General features: G+C 40.6%; 1 protein-coding gene across 2 annotated transcripts; it reads right to left on the minus strand.

Moving 5' to 3' along the window:
• Nucleotides 1–11,615: 11,615 nt before the first annotated feature.
• LOC138955209 (uncharacterized) lies at nucleotides 11,616–23,427 on the minus strand. Of its 2 annotated transcripts, XM_070326864.1 has the most exons (8): nucleotides 23,230–23,427; nucleotides 20,609–20,685; nucleotides 17,054–18,995; nucleotides 16,418–16,558; nucleotides 15,460–15,540; nucleotides 14,980–15,087; nucleotides 13,984–14,064; nucleotides 11,618–12,118 (listed from the first exon to the last, which is right to left on the minus strand). In XM_070326864.1, the coding sequence occupies exons 1-8, from the start codon at nucleotides 23,378–23,380 to the stop codon at nucleotides 11,904–11,906; spliced, it is 2,796 nt and encodes a 931-aa protein (XP_070182965.1). In that variant the 5' UTR covers nucleotides 23,381–23,427; the 3' UTR covers nucleotides 11,618–11,903. The 2 variants fall into 2 exon arrangements, with proteins under 2 accessions (XP_070182966.1, XP_070182965.1); XM_070326865.1 differs by lacking the exon at nucleotides 15,460–15,540 and having other exon boundaries at nucleotides 11,616–12,118.
• Nucleotides 23,428–23,758: the final 331 nt, after the last annotated feature.

Consider the following 23,758-nt stretch of genomic DNA (forward strand, 5'->3'; position numbering starts at 1 on the left):
AGTGCTAAAAGAAACAAGCAGCATTTGCATTATAAACAAGTTCAGTCGGTATGATGAATATCAACCACATTTATTTTTAAATTTACGATTTTTAAGCGTAACAGTAACAGTTAGTAGTAGGTAAAAACAAATTAATACAGATTTTCGTGAGGCACTATTTCTTGCAATGCCAAGTTCCCTATGTAATCACGTTTGTGACGCGGTTTTTGTCAAATAAAAGTTGCGCACAAATCGAAAGTGGGCCTTTGCTTTTTGAGCCAAGCAAAAATTCTGAACAGTTGGTTACTTCTTCAGAATATTTATTGAGTATTATACTTGATAGTCACTTCATAGTTTGTTTTTAAATTCAAAAGAAAAAATATTATAAAGGATACATTGAGGAAAGCATATCATTTGCTCTAAGACTTAATCAAAACAATGTCCAGTCATATGAGAGTGCATGTATATAAACGGTTCATTAATTTCGTTTTTCGGCTTAGGAAAACAAAACTGTTTGTGATAGCTTCTGACCTTTTCACATCAGCCCATACTAATTCTTCAAGTTTGTTTCAAGTATGAAAACTTTTTTGTTGTTGTTGTTCTTCTTTCCATTAATTGGTTTATACTAGACTGAACCTCGATATGAAGGTTTTGTTTTTGTTGTTGGATGCTTTTTTTCTTCTTTGAAACAAATGTGTGTTTAATCATGATATTGATTTTGTTTCGTTTTCATTTATAATTGTTTCAAGATTAAAGTTTATTAATATCCAAATAACGTGTGACAGTCTCGCTCTCTCTCTCGCTCTGTCTCCCTGTCTCTCTCTCTCTCACACTCCCTCTCACTGTCTGTCTGTCTGTCTCTCTCTCTCTGTCTGTCTGTCTGTCTCTCTCTCTCTGTCTCTCTCTCACACTCCCTCTCACTGTCTGTCTGTCTTTATGTCTGTCTGCCCCTCTCTGTCTCTCTCTCTGTCTCTCTCTCTCTCTCTCTCTCTCTCTCTCTCTCTCACTCCCCCCCCCCCCCCTTCTGCTTATTACTGTACAAAAATATAATATGACGTGAACATCAACCCCGCTTTGGATAAACAAACAAAACAAAACAAAAACGTGAAAAGAGTTGGGAGGCGAGTTATGCATTAACCACACATAGTTATTTATTGACCACACATCTTTTTTATTTCTAATCTCGGTAAGGCAACCTTTCCACAAAAAAGCAACCATCCACATTTCACTTTAAGAAGCCATTCCACATCAAGCAGCCTTCCACATTAAGGCAGCCATCCATAAAAAGAGTGAGGCAGCCTTCCACAATAAGAAAGCCATCCACAAAAAGAGTGAGGCAACCATTCCACATTCATAGGACACCATCCACGTGCCTAAGCCGCCATCCACGTGTGGATTGCTGCCTAAGCGGCTCTTAGGCAACCAAATGCAGTGGAAAAAAGGTACACACACACACACACACACACACACACACACACACACACACACACACACACACACACACACACACACACACACACACACACACACACACACACACACACACACACACACACACACACACACACACACACACACACACACACACACACACACACACACACACACACACACACACACACACACACACACACACACACACACACACACACACACACACACACACACACACACACACACACACACACACACACACACACACACACACACACACACACACACACACACACACACACACACACACACACACACACACACACACACACACACACACACACACACACACACACACACACACACACACACACACACACACACACACACACACACACACACACACACACACACACACACACACACACACACACACACACCACACACACACACACACACACACACACACACACACACACACACACACACACACACACACACACACACACACACACACACACACACACACACACACACACACACACACACACACACACACACACACACACACACACACACACACACACACACACACACACACACACACACACACACACACACACACACACACACACACACACACACACACACACACACACACACACACACACACACACACACACACACACACACACACACACACACACACACACACACACACACACACACACACACACACACACACACACACACACACACACACACACACACACACACACACACACACACACACACACACACACACACACACACACACACACACACACACACACACACACACACACACACACACACACACACACACACACACACACACACACACACACACACACATATATAGGCAGAGACAAACAGACGAACAGGTGAGGTTGGATGCTTTGGGAATGGCCGGACGTGAATCGACAATGTACTCTGCAATTTTATTTTAATCAAAATTGAATCTTCACCAACACGCATGGGCGGAGCCGTCAGCTTCTTGCTTACACTTAAGGAAAGGAAACTTACATCCCATATAAACATTCTTTTTCCATCTCAATCCCGAACATAAAGCCGTAAGCTTACTGATTGGTATCTACAAGTTAGCACTTATGCACGGCCCCATATCTTCACCTGAGTCATTTTATCATCTATTCATCCACTCAGAGTTGAACACCTGCTGGTACAAACATATATCTTTGTTTCATCATGTGCGAATTACATCGCGAAAAGTCTATAACAATAATCGTCAGTCTTGTCTCGACTGACACAGAGACTTCTCCGCACATCAGCCATGCATTACACGCAAACCCCCGCTGCGAAGAGAAAACAGAAATTGCCAAGAAGTACACATTACACAAAGCCTGCGTGACAGATTAAGAAGGTACGTCGTAAAGCTTATCACTGATGAAGGACACACGCCAAAGACGACAGAATTACTGAAGCGAGGAAATGAATTAGGTGACAGCTCTCGCCCCACCAAAATTCCCAAACACACACACAAAGATTAAATGAACTATAAAGTCATGTGGTAAGAAGAGAAATGGGAGGTAAATTCAACAGCTGCGTAATTCATATTACGTACTCATGCATTCATTGGGCTGTTCTAGTGATTGCAAACTTGTTTGTTGTTGTTGTCAATGTGGCTTTTCAACATTAATCAGATGACTTCCAATGAAACAAGCTCTTGTGTATGTGAGCAGGCCTCCCGTTCGCCTTGGTTTAATTATATTTTTAATGCCGCGTATTCTTGAGGGGCATTCATGATTCATTACAGACACAAACCGTGCATATTAAAACAAACACCCACAAAACGATAGACTGAATTCATTGCACATCTTCTGAGGTATGGCTAGAATAAATTAACACGGGCATCGTATTAAAACTCCAGAATGCCCGACAGCCCATACTGAAAAATACCCATGCTTTTCTTTTCTCGATAGCGACAGGGATATATATGCATTCGCCAGGAGTGGAGCTGAAAAATGGAGAGAAAAATGGAGAATGGCAGAAGGTAAGAAGCAACGTATTAGAAACGAGAGCAGAAACAAGGGAGAAGAACAAATGTAGATAAGACAGAAGAAACCCAGATCTGTAAAATATTATCACTTGGTTTCGCGTGCACTGTATTGCCCGCTCAACTTGCTCGGTTACTGTGACAAGCAGTAAAGTAAATAAAGCTGCATGTGTCGCAGGGACAAAGTGATTACAGTAAATCGTTTATCTGGATGGAGCGGGGATTGGGTTTCCTGCAAGGACACGGTGCGGCATGTGACATGCAGATCTTGTTCCCCCTTATCTCTTTACCTCACTTTACCAGTGGGCTACAAGACGACAGTGAAGAATTCCTGGCTATGTTCAGAGACTTTCTGTAGCGTACATGCATAAGGGTAAAAGCCCTTGAGTGATTTGCTCTCAGGGTTGTACGTGAGTATGAATACACACTTCTGTCTCAAATTGACTTAAATGGATACTTAAACGGTGGCAGTGTATGCGGGTTTCATTACACATTCACACACACACACACACACACACACACTGACACATACACACTGTGACACAGACACTGACACACACACACACACACACACACACACTGTGACACAAACACACTGTGACACAGACACTGACACACACACACACACACACACACACACATGCACACACACGCACACACATATACGCACACACGGCACACACACACACGCACACACACACACACCGGATCATTCAGCAAAGCCGCCATAGCTCCGACTGACACGGCAATAACACCACTGGCCATTGCACAAAGACATTCTAAAACTAACCAGTAGACTACACCCCACTACTGTCCGCTGTCATGCAGTTATGTATGATCAAACACCGACCACAGCAAGTGAAACTTAATCCCCCTGCTTTCGTAACGGTCAAAGTGACACGACAATGTTACGGCAAGATTGAGTGACAGCCAATTACAGGTTGTTTGTTCTGATAAAACCGACACAGAGCTTCACAGAGAAACACTGAGATTGTGTGTAATCTCCCACTGTGTGCATTCAATAGTTCACTGATTCAAAGTGTCTCTGTACCGCTGAAAGGTATACTACCTCTTCCTGTCTTTCATTCCCAAATATCAATTTCAAATTCTAAAATTCTGCAGCCATGGTAGCCTTCCTGTTACGCATTAAAGAGATCGGACTACGATTGACGAAAAAAAAAGATTTCGCTAATATTTTGCGTGTGATATTTTCAGAGTGTGATGAAACAAGTATGACAAAAATGAGAGAAATCAATCGGACAGATTTTATGTTACAGAATTTTTGAAAATGATGATATGCCAAGGTTCAGATAAACGAGGGTTGCAGACAAAACATTAGCAAAATATCAGCGAAGTTGAGCTTCGGGGTCAATCGCTGTCGGATGTTTTTAAAAATATGTGATCGATTCGAAGTTTTACAGCCGCAGATGTTCTGATGCAGGAATCTGATTTGACAGAATAATCCTCTGTCAAAGTCTTAATATTTTGACGCAAAATGTCACCACGTTTCACAAATACAAATTTGATATTGCATGCTAATATCTTCACGGTGGTTTTTTTTCTTCTTTTTTTTCTTTTCTACGGTTGTGAAAGCTTCCCCTGATTTGTGAGACACTACAGTCGACCAGGCTGATAAGAATGTATACTTTCTCTCTTCTGGTTAGCTTCCCTATAAGATTACAATCTTTCTTTTCAACACAGTAGTGACAAGAATAAAAATAATCTGCTTACACTGTCATGCTTTCCTTGACAGATGACGGAATAACCCTGGTGTAAGGGCTTGTTATGTGATACAAAACTTTCCGTAATGTTCTGTACAGCCGGAACTTCCATGTCAAGGGTGAAAGTTATGCGCTGTTTTCTGCTCGACACGGATATGATGTTACACACACAAACACACACACACACACACACACACACACACCACCACACACACAAACACACCCACACGTTCACACACACACACACACACACACACACACCACACACACACATACTTGTTTTCCCCTCGTTATTGTGACCATTGGCCGGCCCCATCGTTGTTTTGACAGTGCCTGCTGAAGTGACCGTTTGACCAATAGATAAGAAATTCCACATCAAGCTTATTTAAATTGGCCAAAAGTGAATGTGCATAATTACACTCACATACACTCAATATTTCAATAAACTGAAACACCGCCTGCATTGTGTTGACAAAGATGATACACACGATACACACTTGTGTGTGAACGTTGTTTTGACCGGGGTATACATGTTTTCCCCTCGTTATTGTGACCATTGGCCGGTCCCATCGTTGTTTTGACAGTGCCTGCTGAAGTGACCGTTTGACCAATAGATAAGAAATTCCACATCAAGCTTATTTAAATTGGCCAAAAGTGAATGTGCATAATTACACTCACATACACTCAATATTTCAATAAACTGAAACACCGCCTGCATTGTGTTGACAAAGATGATACACACTCGTGTGTGAACGTTGTTTTGACCGGGGTATACATGTTTTCCCCTCGTTATTGTGACTATTGGCCAGTTCCATCGTTGTTTTGACAGTGCCGGTTGAAATGACCGTTTGACCAATAGATAACAAAATTCCACATCAAGCTCATTTAAATTGGCCAAAAGTGAATGTGCATAATTACACTCACATACACGCAATATTTCAATAAACTGAAACACCGCCTGCATTGTGTTGACAAAGATGATACACACGATACACACTCGTGTGTGAACGTTGTTTTGACCTGGGTATGCATTGTATTGACTTTCCGTGGTAGTGTGATATTGTATATATATGATATAAGGTAGTGTGCCTTTACATTTTAACTTGCTCCTTTCAAAACCTTCTATTGGCACTTAGACCAAAGAATCACAAAGCCTTTTTTTTATGTGTACGAAACAGCTAAACAAAACGTGTAGCTTACTTTGCAGTGCATAATCATGAAGCTTTTTAAAATGAAGTTTAATGATCATATTTGAAGGTGGTGGATACTATAAGTGTTATCAGGGACCTATATTAGAATCAGTCTGTCAGTTACGTTTTTTTTTGTCCTTGTAATGAAAGGTATTTTTATGATGGCGCTCAGTTCCCTTGCGTTTGTTCATCGACATTTTAAGATACCTTCACATTTGAAATTGCATTTTATTTTATTTACTTTGACTTCCATTCATTTAATGATGGGCTTGTTTAGCATAATTGCTTTTGTATACACATGCATTTTACAGTCTGTGTGTTCAGTTGTAGAAACAATTTCTCTTCTTGAGACAATAATAGCTTTTTGTTAACTTTCGGAGTAAGGATTTGAATGATTTTCCCTGTGGCGATTATGTCCATGCAATCTGCAATCCTGTGATCACACATCCACATACAAACACAATCAGTCGAATCATAACAATAAGCATGTTTTGCAAAATAACGTTTGGTAGTTTTTATTCCTTTTCAATGGCATGCAACAAAACGGTGACATTTGCTTTTTGCAGACATTTAAAAAGCAGTGAATTTATCCTTTGTATAATTATACTTATACTGTTATAGCTTACAACCAGGCTATAACAGTGATTGAATGTTGCCCCAGTTGACAAAGGAACAGGAAATAGAATGCATGTACAACTTCTCGTCTCAAACTAAAATAAAGAAGAAAAACAAATCTGAATATCTTGTTAAAGAGAACAGAGAAAAAAAGTGTATTTTGTACCTTCAAAACCTCTTAAACAGCGCTTACATTAGATTTAAGAAATCAGTGAACTTAACGTATAACAACGATTGAATAACTCTGCCCAACATGACAAAGAAAACAAAACTTGACTAAATATAAAAAGACAGATTTATTTCTCTCAAACAAAACCTTCAAACCTGTTGAAAAATAGGCTATTGCCTCCACCATCATTGTTCTGACCGCGCATAATAAACTGAACTTTTGACCAATGTCCAACAAAATTCAAATTAAGCTAAATCAAACACACTCCAAATAAATAATTAAATATGAAACACAACCACCAGTGTGCTCATGATTAAAAATAATGAAAACACATAATGCACACCCGGTGTATAACATTGTTCTGAAAGGAACAATACACGGCTTTGACTTTCTTTAAACTTATAAGTGGGCCTAATGCGTTCATGATAATAATGCAATATAACACAGTAAGGTAGTCTCGAGTCATATGATTACATATTTGTAACATGGAAAATAAACCAATGTTAAAATACTGTGAGGCATGAGAATTGGCATATATATATATATATATATATATATATATATACAGATTATTTAAAACACTCCACTGAATAGTCCACACAATCAAAACAACTAGCAGCATCTTTAGTAAGGTCTATGCTTTTTCAATTGCAACAAATGAAAAATATACTTTTGTTTCTAACAGAAAGTAAGAAAGCTGCCAATTTATCCTTTGTATTATAGCTTCCAACAAACGTATAGCGACGATTGAATAACTTTGCCCCAGGTGACAAAGAAACATACAATAAAACTATTTTCCAACTTCTTGTCTCTCAAACAAAATTGAAAAAGCAAATCTTCAAACATCCTGTTAAAATAGGCCATTTGCCTCCACCATCGTTGTTTTGACAGCACATGCTGAAGTGACCTTTTGACCGATGCCCATGAAATACCAAATTAAGCTGATCTAAAGAGCCAAAAGTAAATGTACCATAAATACACTTTATATACACTCAAAATCTTTCTTTATTCTTTATTTGGTGTTTAACGTCGTTTTCAACCACGCAGGTTATATCGCGACGGGGAAAGGGGGGGAGATGGGATAGAGCACTCAAAATCGAAATCAATCATTACATGTGAAACACCACTATGACCCAGTGTTTATGATACGTTATGATTGTTTTGACTTTCCTACAAGCGGACCTTATGGTAGTTTGTGGTCACGATAATAAATAATAATGATCACACGATGACCCAGTGTTTATGATACGTTATGATTGTTTTGACTTTCCTACTAGCGGACCTTATGGTAGTTTGTGGTCACGATAATAAATAATAATGATAATAAAGTTAAAACGGCTATGCCTACGATGCCTTCGGGCCTTGTTTTTGGCCGATTTGAGCGGAATTGCTGTTATATATTGCCCAGCCAACCTTAATTAGAGCAATCCTTACTCTTGTTATCCCAAAGAAGTACTGTACACTTAAGAAACGTCGTTCAAACTCGGCGTACAGCAAGCTTTAGAAGCGACCACTACTCTTTTGTACAAGAGGGAGAGTTTAAAGCGGCTAGGTCTGATTTACTCTCTCCTATCGCCACCAGACTAGTGTTATGCTACTATAAACCATAACAATGCTTCACGACCGGAATAGTTTCATATCTCAAAACTCGGGTTCTAGTGGCCAATTCAGTGTGGCATTGAGACTATATGCATGACTAAACGGGAAGTAATTCACACAGCCTCCACAACAAAAGAGCAGTGGTCGCTGCGGAAGCTCGCTGTACGCCGAGTTTAAACGACGTTTCTTAAGTCTTTCTTTCTTTATTTGGTGTTTAACGTCGTTTTCAACCACGAAGGTTATATCGCGACGGGGAAAGGGGGGAGATGGGATAGAGCCACTTGTTAATTGTTTCTTGTTCACAAAAGCACTAATAAAAAAATTGCTCCAGGGGCTTGCAACGTAGTACAATATATTACCTTACTGGGAGAATGCAAGTTTCCAGTACAAAGGACTTAACATTTCTTATATACTGCTTGACTAAAATCTTTACAAACATTGACTATATTCTATACAAGAAACACTTAACAAGGGTAAAAAGAGAAACAGAATCCGTTAGTCGCCTCTTACGACATGCTGGGGAGCATCGGGTAAATTCTTCCCCCTAACCCGCGGGGGGCGTACAGTACTTCTTTGGGATAACAAGGGTAAGGGTTGCTCTAATTAAGGTTGGCTGAACAATATGTACAGCCATTCCGCTCAAATCGGCTGAAAACAATGTCTGAATGCAACGTAGGCATAGCTGTTTTAAATCAGATCTAGCCGCTTTAAACAAGGGCAAAGCCACCGATAATCATGACTCACTTGCTCAGATTTCGTATTGTTTTTTGCTAATAGAATCTGACATGCATTTTGTGAGTATTCATAGGCTCTACAAGTATAACCAAGTCAAGTTTGTATCATGCATTTTTCCATTGTCTGAAAAGTTGTGACTGTTCAATACGTGGTCAGTTGTCAGAACATAGCCTCATTTTTGCTGCACAAATGAATTAAAAATAGCCAATTGTCTCCACCATCGTTGTTTTGACAGCACATAATAAACTGACCTTTTGACCAATCCTAAGATATGTCCCATCTAGCTTATTTAAAGGTGTTCGTCTGTGTTTTGCTTATTTATTCATAATCCTACCATTAAATTTCGCTAAAAAGTTAAGTCACATGATGAGAAGAACCACTGTGCAAAAAGTTATTTTAAAAAAGTTATAGGTAAAACAATGGGTTTTTTTCTCAGCAAACTCTCCTTATAATAGTCATGTTAAAAACAAGGGGAATAAATTAAGAAGATGTCATCTGTCACAACTTTTTAGTTAAATTAAAATGTAGTAATATAAAAAAAAAGGAGAAAAAATGCAGACGAGCACCTTTAAAATGTCCAACAATGATTTGCAAGAACACATTCTGAATAAATCATTAAATATCAAATTAAAAAAACACAACCACCAGTGTGCTCATAATAAAAAAACCGAAAAAACATCATACGCACCCAGTGTATATACATTGTTCTGACGGGAACATACAATGTGTCGACTTTCCTTAAACGGACTAGCAGGGCTACTGCTAGAGTGTGTTCAGTATAATCATGAAATAGAATGAAATGAGGTAGTCTTCACGTCGAACGCAGAAGAAGAAGAAGAAGGTAGTCTTCAGCCATAGAATTATATTTTTGCATAATGGAAAATCAACCACCGTAAAAATAAACCAGTTGTTGCATGATAAATGGCACAATTCAAAACACTCCATTGAATAGTCCACAAAAAGATAATTAGCAACATCATGTTTAGTGCTGTTGTAAGTGTTATTTCAATGGCAACAAACAAAACAGATTTTTTTTACTATATCAATGATTGACTAACTTTGCCCTCGGTGACAAAAGAACATGAAATAACACTTTTTTTCCAACTTCTTGTCTCTCAAACAAATAATAAAAGAAACACATCTTCAAACATCCTGTTAAAAATAGGCCATTTGCCTCCACAATGGTTGCTTTGACACCACATGCTGTAGTGACCTTTTGACAGAGGCCCCTGAAATATCAAATTAAGCTTATCTAAAATGGTCAAAAGTACATGTACATAAATACACTTTATATACACTTAAGATCTGAATTAATCATAACATGTGAAACACCACCATCGTTGTGTTGACAATAAAATGTCACACACGATGACAAAGTGCATATGACACTTTGATTGTTTTGACTTTCCTAATAGCGGACCTTATCTTTACTTTATTTGGTGTTTTAACATCGTTTTCAACCGTTCAAGGTTATATCGCGACGGGGAAAGGGGGGGGGGGGGGGATGATGGGATAGAGCCACTTGTTAATTGTTTCTTGTTCACAAAAGCACTAATCAAAAAATTGCTCCAGGGGCTAGCAACGTAGTACAATATATGACCTTACTGGGAGAATGCAAGTTTCTAGTACAAAGGACTTAACATTTCTTACATACTGCTCGACTAAAATCTTTACAAACATTGACTATATTCTATACAAGAAACACTTAACAAGGGTAAAAGGAGAAACAGAATCCGTTAGTTGCCTCTTACGACATGCTGGGGAGCATCGGGTAAATTCTTCCCCCTAACCCGCGGGGGGGGGGGGGGGGGGGGGGGGGAGCGGACCTTATGGTAGTCTGTGTTCATGATAATAAATAATGATAATACAGTTAAACAAGGGCAAAGCCACAAAGAATATGACTCACTTGCTTATATTTTGTTTTGTTTTGCTGATGTAATCACATGCATTTTATAAGTGTTCATAGGTTTCATAACCAAGACAAGTTTTTATAATGAAAGCTTCCATTATTTGAAAAGTTTTGAGTGTTCAATAGGTGGTCAGTTGTCAATAGATATATAGCCTCGTTTTTGCTATGCAAATGAATTAAAAATAGCCAACTGCCTCCACCATCATTGTTTTGACCGCATAAACTGACCTTTGGATCAGTGCTAAGAAAGGTCACATCTAGCTTATTCAAAATGCCAAAAATGATTTGCATAAACACATACTAAATAAATCATTTAACATGAAACACAACCACCAGTGTGCTCATAGTCAAAATTAATAAAAACAAATAAAGATAAATGTGTAAATCATTGTCCAGTACAGCTCAAGACACAAACCTGCACTAGATATATATCTACTTAGTGGTAGTGATCAGCAACAACATTGGAAAGATGATCAGTAGCTGAAAAGCGGAACATTATTTAGTTTCGCTGATTTCTTTGCAAAGCAGTAATCCGGTTTCGTACATAGTTCTTGACGTGTAGCCAGGTACGATTTTTCAGAGCCTCTTCAGCCTGAAGGCACTTCTGGATATCCTCTTTTCTTGGCAGCACTTGCGTGGCGATATATTTTAACAAATGAGCCTCCACTGCCTTCACCTCCTCCTCCAACCACAGTCGACGTGGCTGGTTTGAACCTTTGTGGACACAGATATCACAAGACCTATTACCGGAGATACAAAGGTTAAATATGTTATCGGATAAAAACTTTATAAGGAACAATCATGCCAACTCAATATGAGCGCCGGGTAGTCTGGTGGTCTAGGCCGACAACTCGTGATCTCAGTGTCTCTATTTCGAATCTTGATTGGGCATGGACATTTATTTTCCCGAGTCAACATTTGTTCTGATTCTTCTTCGTGGCACTAAAGCTAGTACACTAAAACTGTCACATTTTCACTGTCAATCTTAGTGCTGCTTACATTTTGGTTGTTCAATGTAAGTTAGATATAGTACCTCCTCTTTTTTCCAATTCCTGGGACTCCCGTCCCCGCCTCTAATACACGGAAGTGTATGTGGGCGTAATCCATTAATTACAAAAGATTTCAAATCTAAATTAAAACCGGAATTACAGACCCTGTACACATTCATTTTCAAAGCATGGGACAGAAGCCACGAATGGGCATGAGAAGTGGCAGGTCAGTTAGCCATTGCACTTGTTAACTGATCCACTTATTTATTCATTTTTAAATAATTATACAATTTACTGCTTAGTTTTGAATCAAGAAAACTGAGCGACAGCAGGCCATTTTGATATGTTAAAGAACGTACGGATTTGAACTGCTCTTTGACAAAATGCCACTCCTAGTTAGATTAACAGTTTACTCGTTATGAACACAGACCTGTTTACATCCTGCATTAAAACCAGTCAGAAAAACACTCTCCAGAAGCTACCTTTATTTTTTGTGGACCGGCTCGTTCATTTTATTTAAAGATTTTCTTTAAAGTTTTTCAATTCAAAGAACTGTGATCTTTGCTATATTGGAGAAAGATTAATGGAGATCACTTTTAGACTCAAAAAGACTTTCAAATTCCGGCAACAGCACAAGTCACTGACCGTAGCAAGAGATAATGTCGAAGCACAGACATACTGGTCAAATAAACTCGATGCGAAGCAGGCTCATGTTTTGCCAAACACAATTTGTTTGTTTCCATGTTCATTTGTGTACTGCATTTTGTAAATAAACTAATGCTGCGTCTAACCTCGGGACACGTTCGCTTGGTTCGCGGACGAACGACTGCAGTGACTCATGACTGACTAGCTTTGTTGTTGCACTGATCTCAATTCGATCACCAAAATGCAAGTGATTCGCTCTTCTTAGACTTCGCCAGACACTGCCACTTGACTTGATAGTTTTGCCGATATTCCTGTACAACTTGAGCTTTTTTGGTTGGCATTTTGTCCCCAGAGAGATCGGCCTTACGCTTACGACCCATGTCGATCGGACCGAATGCACAAAAACCACGCGTTGACCGACAAATACCTTGTTTTTGCACATGCGCAGACAAGGCTGTTCCGGTCGGCCTTGAGCTAAAAGGGTTTTCGGGAAATCAAAATCCCGGTGACTACTAGTACTACAATTTCGACTTTAAATTTTCACACACGGAAATGGTTCTTGTGACCGGAATTTCCGGTAGATTTCCGTAATACCGGAATTTAGACCCTAAATCCGTAATAATTCCGGGAGGGTAAACAGGTCTGTGAACATACTCTATGTTTCCTTCCAAGTGCTTTAGAGAAGGGTATTACCGTACTCAAAAACACAATAACTATACGCTCCTAGTTAGATTAACAGTTAACACGTTATGAACAGGCTCTATTTTTCCTTTCAAGGGCTTCAGAGAAGGATATTACCTTACTCAAAAACACAATAACTATCTAGTTTACTGGTTTTGTTCTACTTTAAAAGAATAACTTTTGTGTGGATTGAGTCAGCTCCTTAAAGCTCAGTTCACAAAGAGAAAGAAGAGGTATAAAGACAATGATTATGTTTCCACTCACTGTTGCGCGTTGCCTTTGATTTGAGCTTCTTTGGTTTGGAATGGCTCCACTGTTCAGGTAGGTACTCATTGTCAGTTGAACCTTGGGGAAAAAAAAGACGATAGATTTTCTCAGCTGCCTTATCTTTATTTCAAATCATTTGATAGATTATGCAAAATAGCAAAAAAAGGACAACAGCTAAAAGACATATGCTTTTAAAATATCAATTTCGTTGTCAAATAACTAAACACAAGAGTTTCCACTATGGAATGCGGTCATTCAACAACTAGGTAATGGGCGCTTAGTTAATCGTCCGTACATGACGCCAGCATTTCTTTCTTTCTTTATTTGGTGTTTAACGTCGTTTTCAACCACGAAGGTTATATCGCGACGAGGGAAAGGGGGAGATGGGATAGGGGAAAGGGTGGAGATGGGAGGGAGCCACTTGTTAAGTGTTTCTTGTTCACAAAAGCACTAATCAAAAAATTGCTCCAGGGGCTTGCAACGTAGTACAATATATGACCTTACTGGGAGAATGCAAGTTTCCAGTACAAAGGACTAAACATTTCTTACATACTGCTTGACTAAAATCTTTACAAACATTGACTATATTCTATACAAGAACCACTTAACAAGGGTTAAAGGAGAAACAGAATCCGTTAGTCGCCTCATACGACATGCGGGGTGCAGAGAAATAAGGATGTGGAAAAGAAGACTTTTGGTAAGTGAAATAAGGTGATGGATCCAGTCAGGCAGAAATAAGACAACAAGAAAAGAATTGGAAAACTGCAGGGAATAGTAGGGAGAGTTTTCTTGGAAGGAAATATAGGTGAAAGGACTGGTAAGGCAGAAATAAGACAAAAGAAGAGAAGAAACAGAACCGTTAGTCGCCTCTTACGACATGCTGGGTAGCAGCGGGTAAATTCTTTCTAGTCCCAACCAATATGGGACTCCCCCTAACCCGCGGGGGGTGACGCCAGCATGTTTCTAAATTAATTTATATGCAATAAAGCTTACTTTCGTTAGATGACGCTGAAGGAGAAGTGATCTGTGTGAATACACTGCATCTTTTGTTCATCATTGCCACACCAACAGGAGAGAATGTCCAGGAGGAAGGGGGCTCGCCTGGGGACATAATAAAATTATAATTAATTATTTATTGTATTAATTATGTTATGTTCAAAATAAATAAACGTGTGTTCCGTGTTATGAGTGTACAGGAATGAACTATTCTTCAAAGGTACAAATACATTTCAGATGTAAGACAATCAAAATGCATCAACGAATGCAGTTCTACCCCTCATCCTTAACCCCCACCCACCCCCCAACATTGACGCCGTAAAAAAACACCTCCGACAAGCGTGTTGGACACAAACAACTCTGTGAGTTAAATTCAAGCTGTTCCCACTCGAACACAGGAACCCCCTGACCTTCATCCATCTCCAGTCGCGCCCCCATGGAAAATTGGTTGACTAAGGAGAAAGATATATACTGAACTGTTTGAGCATGCACTGCTGTCAGCAGCACACCGTTGAAACTTCCTTTGGATTTCTGGTGCTTCCTCATCATCAGCAGAATCTGACAAATACAAAAACATGAATAACCCTTGTGATATTACCTCATTTTTTGTTTGTTTGTTTGCTTAACGCCCAGCCGACCACGAAGGGCCATATCAGGGCGGTGCTGCTTTGACATATAACGTGCGCCACACACAAGACAGAAGTCGCAGCACAGGCTTCATGTCTCACCCAGTCACATTATTCTGACACCGGACCAACCAGTCCTAGCACTAACCCCATAATGCCAGACGCCAGGCGGAGCAGCCACTAGATTGCCAATTTTAAAGTCTTAGGTATGACCCGGCCGGGGTTCGAACCCACAACGGGGCGGACGCCTTACCACTAGGCCAACCGTGCCGGTCATATTACCTCATGCCAGGGTGACAAGTTTATACTAAATAAGTAAATGTATTCACTTTTACATGGAATGGCAGCTACAAATAAGAAATTAAATCTACTATGTTACTTTGTGGGAGTGAGGAGGGGGGGGGGGGGGGGTAAAGAGAAAGAAAAGTCATGTTTGCAACTACAAACTTAAGAGACTTTCAGACACTGAACAGCGACATCGCCATTCAAATATGTCCTGTCCCCACTCCAACACCATGTAGATGGGATGGATTCAGCCCATATTGTCACTTACTGTCACCTACTGCAGTGGAGCGCTGCGGACTTAAATTAAGGGCCCCTCCTGTTTTTGAACACCAGGAGCTATCTAGTTTGCTGTTAGGTAGGCACCGGCTCATCTTTCCTGCTTCCTTACTTTCTTTTACTATCAACATTCTGTTCACAGTTGTTATTTCTGCCAAAGTGACCAATCGCATTTGTTTTTATCCGAAACTGGGAGTGCTTGCAGTACTGTAGTTGATAGCATGCGTACACAGAAGAAGAAGACTTACTGTCAGGTGCAGCTGTAGCAGGACAAGGTTGATGCATAGGCGGAGAGGGCTGGTTATGTGGCGGTGCCAAAGAGTCTTTTGTTGCGAACCTTCCTGATGCAGATCGTTCTGGAATAGGGCTGTGACCCTTTTCAACAAATTCTGTAAATAATAGTTACAATATGATAGAATAGATAAAATCCCAGATCGCAAGTACAAAAGTTTATGTAGTAAGTACCGTAGTATTAATGTTTGCTTTATTGTGTAATGCAAATTAATGTTAGCACAATATATCACATTGTAGTGTGCATTGAAGTATGAACGTTCTCAATTTAGATTTAAAACAAATAAAATTGTATTGGTGGTTCAATGTCACTAGCCACAACAAAGGCGATACCAGAGAGAGGGAGACCGGGATTCAAACCTGTGACTATGAGAGTCAGAGGAACTATATGTAGTCCACGCTGTGTACCGAATGAGCCATCTCAGCCCCCCAATTTAGAAGAAGAAGAAGAGGCAGAAGAAGCAGAAGGAGAAGAAGATGAATTTAAGAATACAAAAAAAAGGTTATTACAATACTAGATTTAGAGATAGTCTAGCTGTGTTCATTTTGTGCAAAAAGAGCAAAGGAATTCATCTTCAAAATGTCACACATACCTGCCTCCTCATCCGAGGTGATGGCTTCATCTTCAGCCACTTCCATCTCATCCAGGGTGCAGCGCTGGTGGTCTTGCAGCTTCCCCTTTTCAAGGGCAAGGAGTAATTTGCTGACTTTGGCCAACTGCATCATGTCTGATGGGAGGCGGTAGTACTCGCGGTGAGTGCGAACATCATGTCCCATAAACTGAGCAAGGGCATCCAGCTCGTTGTCCTTCAAACTGACTATCTGGGACAGAGTAGCAACCTGCTTTCGAAGTGAAGTAGATGTGATGAACTGTGGCTCTGCCAACTGCGCTGATGTCACAAACTTTCGAAGCGTGTCAGATCCCCGAATGTGCCCCTCCGACTGAAAGAATGTGCAAGAAAACACAAATTTGTTGGAACCGCTGACACCAGCATCATCTCTTTTTTGCACAAGCAGTTCCACAGCTGCTTTCACCTGTGCAGTCATGAGAATTGGGACAATTCGGCCACGTTTTCCGATTATCTCAATCCTGGTCAGCTTGTTACATAGGATTTTTTCAAATGTGCTAAGTGATTTGAAGACATCCACATCGTGAGTTTCGTGTTGATTTAGATCTACTAGTTTCATTCTTGAGGCCTCGCCTGACCTTCTCCTGTTGAAAAGGATTATCTGGGTCAGAGTGACTTCCGCAAGGCTTTTCCATGCTGCCTTGATCTCCTTTTCTTCGTGTGCTGTAGTGAGGGTTTGGGTGGCCGCGGCTGAAACATTGCTGAGGTGAGAGGAGAGCTTGGCGACGTCTCTCGACAGAGGAAGACGTTTTGCATGTCCCTTTTTCTGTTCATACAGATTGCGACTTGCGTGGGCAGAAATTTCTTCATTCCATCTCATCTGATGGAGTTTCAGGTATCCCTGAACATCACACTTCAGACTGTCATTCCTTTTTTCCACGGCCTGGACCTCCAGTATGTCAGCACACAGCTTGATTGTGTAGCCAAGTTTGTTGGCTAAGGATGGAATTCGGAATTTGTATTCCTCTGCTTCGTAACCAGCGACTTGTTTGGTTGCTTCTATTACCGTTTTGAACATTTCAGGCGTGAGAAATTCCTTGAGAGAAGCGTTTTCAAGTCCTGACACTTTTCGCAGTTTCAATAACAGACGTGAAACCTCCCTCACTTTGTTTCGTATTTGGGCGAAACGACTCGGGTTAAATCCGTGCCGTTTTACTTGGCTTCTCGCAAGCTCTTTGATCAAAGGGTCAGTTTTGACTACCAGACGGATATGGTCTGACTGCAGTGTGTCAAGAAAAGACTGGAATGCCTCCGACTCATCTTCCTTGCATTCAGAATCGGGCAACATTAGCTTCCCTTTCTTTACAAATTCCCTCCGTGAGCCATCATTTGCTTCTACGCACTTGTGCCTGTAAATATCCTTTATTTGAAAGTATCCAAGGCAATAAGGGCAGGCAACAAAGTTGCTTACCGAAGGACTTTCTCGCTTCCTCCGTTTCACCACCAGTGTCCCAGACACATTTCTCAGAACACTCAAATTGTGCTGATGGTCACCAGCATTCCGAAGCTTTGTCAGCTCTGCCTTCTTTTCTCCGGATCCTTTCTTAGCATTCAAGTAAGGGACCATAGACTTTTCATCTTTGTGCTGCGTCTCAATATGCCGAGGCAAACGTGATTGTGGTTTCTGACAAAACAAACAAAAGTGCTGCTTAGGCTTGGGTACAGTTTTGTCACCAACAGTCTTTGTTTCAGCGAAGGACAATCCTTTGATTCTGCATGGATCTTCTTTGGGGCATGATGTGGACTCAGGACAAGCAGGTTCAGCAGGGGCAGGGCAAGTACTTTCAGTTCCCGTAGCCATTTTTGTGATGAGTTGTGACCCAAAAAACAATGGTGGGTACAAATGCGATCCGTCAATGCTGCTGGCAGAGTCTGGGACATATGTCATGTCTTTGTCTGAAAAATCCTGCAAAATACAATAACTATCGTCAAAAATTGCTGTCAGTTTGCACTGAGCCTCCCTCCGGCAGAAGATATGTGACCTTGAAGAGAAATCTTTCATAGAACATGGGGCGGGTGGTTTTGTGGAAAATGTGTCATTCACGCAGCGATACCGGGCTCAATGAGTCCCAGCTGGAACAAAACTTTAAAACGGATGTTCTGGGTATGACAAACCTTGAGGCCCCATTGTCTGGGGTCCTCTCCAGGTCCTAAAAACTAGTGTCCAGGGGTTTACCTTAACTTATTTTTTTTAGGTCAGCAATTTGAACCGGCCCAAACAATTCCCAACCGGCCCGCGTCACGATATGAAAATATAGCTCAATAAGCACATTCCTGCTCAGGGACGGTTAAATTGTCCGCCCGATTGCCAGAGGCGATTAAAATATCCGTCTCCGCTAGAAGAAACCGTCTGGCAGCTCGCCCATCTGGCCAGTGAAAATTCTGGTCAAATGCAAAAGTGTTGGTTGTACTACTATGGTGTTTTAAAGCCACATTAACACTGCAGATGCAGGAACCTCTGGCATCTGCAAAAACACCTCTATTTTGATTGTACAAAGAAATCTGATACTCATAATCTGTTGTGTGGTATGTACTGGACCAGCAACATTTCTGTCTGGCTAGTCACTTTCTTGAAGTTACTCGTTCGGCTGGCAAATTAAAATTTTGAGATTTGGCCATCACTGCTGCTCATACAATTGGTCACATGTGCAACCTCATAGATCTGCCAAGGGTTTTACAAGTCATGATGCAAAAAGAATATCCATTGACTTGAACAAATACCAAAAAAGTAAAGCCTAGCTATTTTCTGTGCTGATCAAGATTTTTTTAATCTCAATCATTCTTGTCAAGGATGGCCAAATCTTCAAATCTTAACTCGCCAACAGGACTAGTAACTTCAAGAAAGTTACTACACTAGTACTCACTAGCCCGCCAGAAATGTTGCTGGCCCAGCACATGCCCCAATTGTTGCATCGCTTTGAAACTTGAAATTACAACCAAAACTGTTGCATTGGTACAGAATGTTTATAGCCAGCCGACAAGTTGCCAGGTGGTTTCTCTTAGCCCGGCAGATTTTTTTTACTCACTCCTGGCAATCGGGTAGACTATTTGTCTATCCCTGCTGGTCAATAGTGAACTATAGGTTTTTCGAGAAATAATGTTGCCATTAGATTTGCTAATAAAGCGAAGCAGGTCTACTAAAATTTGTTGTTACATGTCCATTTGGAAGGATGCTCTTCTCACTAGTTAAAAGTCTGTACTGAACTGTGACGATAAATAAAGAAATATAAGCACAGCCTCAGAAAATGGAATCATAGGCACAAAAAAACACATTAACAGTAAACAGTCACAAATTAAAAACGTTAATCCAATCAATAGTGAGGAAAAATAGAATGCACAACTCTGATGCATGTTTTTCAGAGGCAAAAGAACATAGACTGCAGATAGCAAACATATTTCATTGCCTTGGTCATCACAGGAAACTCACAAGTAATGCAGATCAAACATTTAACAAATCAAATCGCAAAAACAAAATATCTTCAGACAGGGCAACAAATAATCTACTCTATAAAAACTCACCATTTGGGAGTCAACTGAGTGATGGCTGCTTGTAGAGTCCTCTGTCACAAGCGCCTGTGGTTCGAAGCTGCAGTCAACTGTAGGAAAGACAGACAGAAAGCGCCTGTGGTTGCATGATGCTTGGGACTTAAACCTGTTTTTGAGCTTCATATTTCCCCTTTACGTTGGTTTACAGTTAGAACAGTCTAGTTAACTGTTTTCATATTTGTGTATAATAAATTTGATATGGGAGATTTTACTTCATTCGTACTGAAGCTTGCGTAGAGTCCAGCTAGATCAGCTGTAAGTCCTATTTCATAGACTGGACTGGAGAAAGGCATTATGGTTTGTCTACACATGCGACTCAGTTGCGGTCGCCCTCTTGTTCCTGAATCAAGCTGAAGCCAAATACTGGTTGAACGTCCGTATATATATCGTCTATCGTCAGACTACATCGTCTGTCTTCCGTCTATCGTCTGTCTTCCATCTACCGTCTGTCTTCTGTCTATTGTATGTCTTCCGTCTGTCTTCCATCTATTGTCTGTCTTCCGTGTATTGTCTGTCTTCCATCTATTGTCTGTCTTCTGTCTATCGTCTGTCTTCCGTCTATCGTCTGTCTTCTATCTATCGTCTGTCTTCCGTCTATCGTCTGTCTTCTATCTATCGTCTGTCTTCCATCTATCGTCTGTCTTCCGTCTATTGTCTGTCTTCCGTCTATCTTCTGTCTATTGTCTGTCTTCCATCTATCGTCTGTCTTCCGTCTATCGTCCGTCTTCTATCTATCGTCTGTCTTCCATCTATCGTCTGTCTTCCGTCTATTGTCTGTCTTCCGTCTATCTTCTGTCTATTGTCTGTCTTCCATCTATCGTCTGTCTTCCGTCTATTGTCTGTCTTCCGTCTATCATCAGACTACATCCCAAGAATTCAGCACTTTCTCTAGTGGGTCCTTTATTTTCTCTGTTAACTGTGGGTCAGTCCATTCATCAGATTGGGATCTGCATATATATATGAGCGTTGCATAGGCAAAGGCAATATTGCCGATTCATTACAAAGCACTGGAAAGACCGTCTGCTAGACTGCAGCTACTAGTTTTGCAAGGTGTGTTGCAGGAATTGAATTTTTACCAGGGATGTATTTCATGGACGGCAAGAATTTAGTTTTTGTACAAACTATATCGTCTGTCGACCAGTAACAGAAGCAAACCTGACCAGGTATGTGCATGCAAGCACTTAATTCATCCACGGTGATGAAACAGGAAGCATGCTTTATTGTTGTAAATATATAGGATATTGAGCAGCTTCCGTTGACATATATGGCCTTATGACCGAAATAGGTCCATGTGAGACTATCAAATCATAACCCTGAATTCTTCCATGTGTATCAGAATAGCAATTTAACTACATATCTTAGTCATAACTAAACTGTGTTCACTGTAGTGTGATCACCCCTCCAGAAGTATTGCATAACAGTTAGTTAGTCAGGGGTTCCACTGGGTTTTTGCTTTTTGCGTTTGCATACACAACATGACTGAAAAAATGCGTATGAGCCGGGGAAAACGCGTACCATTACAAACTTAATTGGGGGAAAAAACGCGCAGGAGAAGTGTGTTTTTCTCACTACGATTGAGAAGACATGCAGTGTTGGCTTTAACCGGTAATTACCGGTATTTTACCGGTTGAAACGAAAAAATCCCCGAACAAAATTGGCTGCCGTTGATTTTTAGAACTACCGCGTCTTTTTTCGCTGGCAAAACTATAAAACCAGTACTCTGAGCTGGATTCTAACTGGTTCCAATGACCAGCCTACCGTTTTTTTCTGGACTGTTTGCTTCATAAAAGTTTGCGTACCGGTTTGAAAAAAGTACTAGCGCCATCACTGGACATGATGATGATAAGTAACTAAAAGAAGTCCCTTCATCAGATTCTGTTCTTTCACTTTCCGACGACAGATCGGTCTGTTTGCGTTTTGCAGTGGCTCTGTACAGGTAATAGGCCTCTAAGCGAGGAACTGAACTATTTGCATGGCGCTAAATGGAAGATATTTCGGCCTGAAAAACAATCACTGTGGGTCAGTCCGATGTAATCAGAGTAGACCCGGACACCCCTGGCCTGTAAACTGAATCGGCAGTGCACCAAACTGATGGCATGTGTGATAAGGCAGACCATTGTTTTGCTGAACACAGCAGGATCAATTATTTATTCTGTGACTCATGACCCCCCCGACCCCCCCCCCTCCCCAAGAAATGTAATGCAATCTTCCTCTTCGGTAGAGCTGGTCATTCATATAATTTATATGGCTATCGCCGGTGGCAGTGACCTAAGGAATAAAGATTCAATTCGGTAGAGCACTGGTACTATGGCCTCTGGCGATAAGTACACAAGTGTTAACAGTGATGAACAAGGCGGGTGGGGAGAATCAGAGGTGGGAGTTCAGGTGCTCTCTTCGTGGCTATTTAGTTTTTTGAGTGCAATTGTAATTTTGCGTGACAAAATGCAACATGTCGGTGAAAATGTGTACGGAGGCTGAAAACTGCGTATATATATATACTTTTGTGTGTGCAATAAGTGGAACCCCTGAGTTAGTTCCTTACTTTCTGGTTAAATCTTGCCTTTCAACAAAATAAAAATGGGATTACATTGTACCTGGATGATTGCTGGTGTCATCTGGCAATGGTATGGCAGGTAGACTCTTAGCCAGTGCAGCCTGCACCATTCTTTGGCCGTATGAGAAATGTGGGAAGTACTCCCTTGTTTTAAATCTCTGGCCTCGGCCTCCTGGTTCCACTAGTGACATAATAGAACATTTTATTAGTAAATTTTCATTTGATTAATAATATCATCCTACATGCGTGAGAGAGACACTCGTGAGATAATAATCGTTCAAATCACACGTGTGTATATAATCTGTAAATGAGGTCATGTCAAGCAAGTCTGGCAAGGACCTGTTTTTCCACTGCTTATGATGCCAAAGTCACCGAGACAAACGTCATTATAGAAGAAAAAAGATTGCGCTCGCTAATTACCTTCGATGAATTTTTAGAACTAACACGTCAAGCCACACTTTCAGAGTGACGTTTCTTTGCTTTGACGTAATAGATTGCACGAGGCTTTAGAAGAGATCGAGGTTCAAAACAAGCGTCTTCAATTTAGCTGCCTCGACTGCAGGACATTT

The sequence above is a fragment of the Littorina saxatilis genome, unplaced genomic scaffold, assembly GCF_037325665.1.
Source record: "Littorina saxatilis isolate snail1 unplaced genomic scaffold, US_GU_Lsax_2.0 scaffold_558, whole genome shotgun sequence".
In the NCBI taxonomy this organism is placed as follows: Eukaryota; Metazoa; Mollusca; class Gastropoda; order Littorinimorpha; family Littorinidae; genus Littorina; species Littorina saxatilis.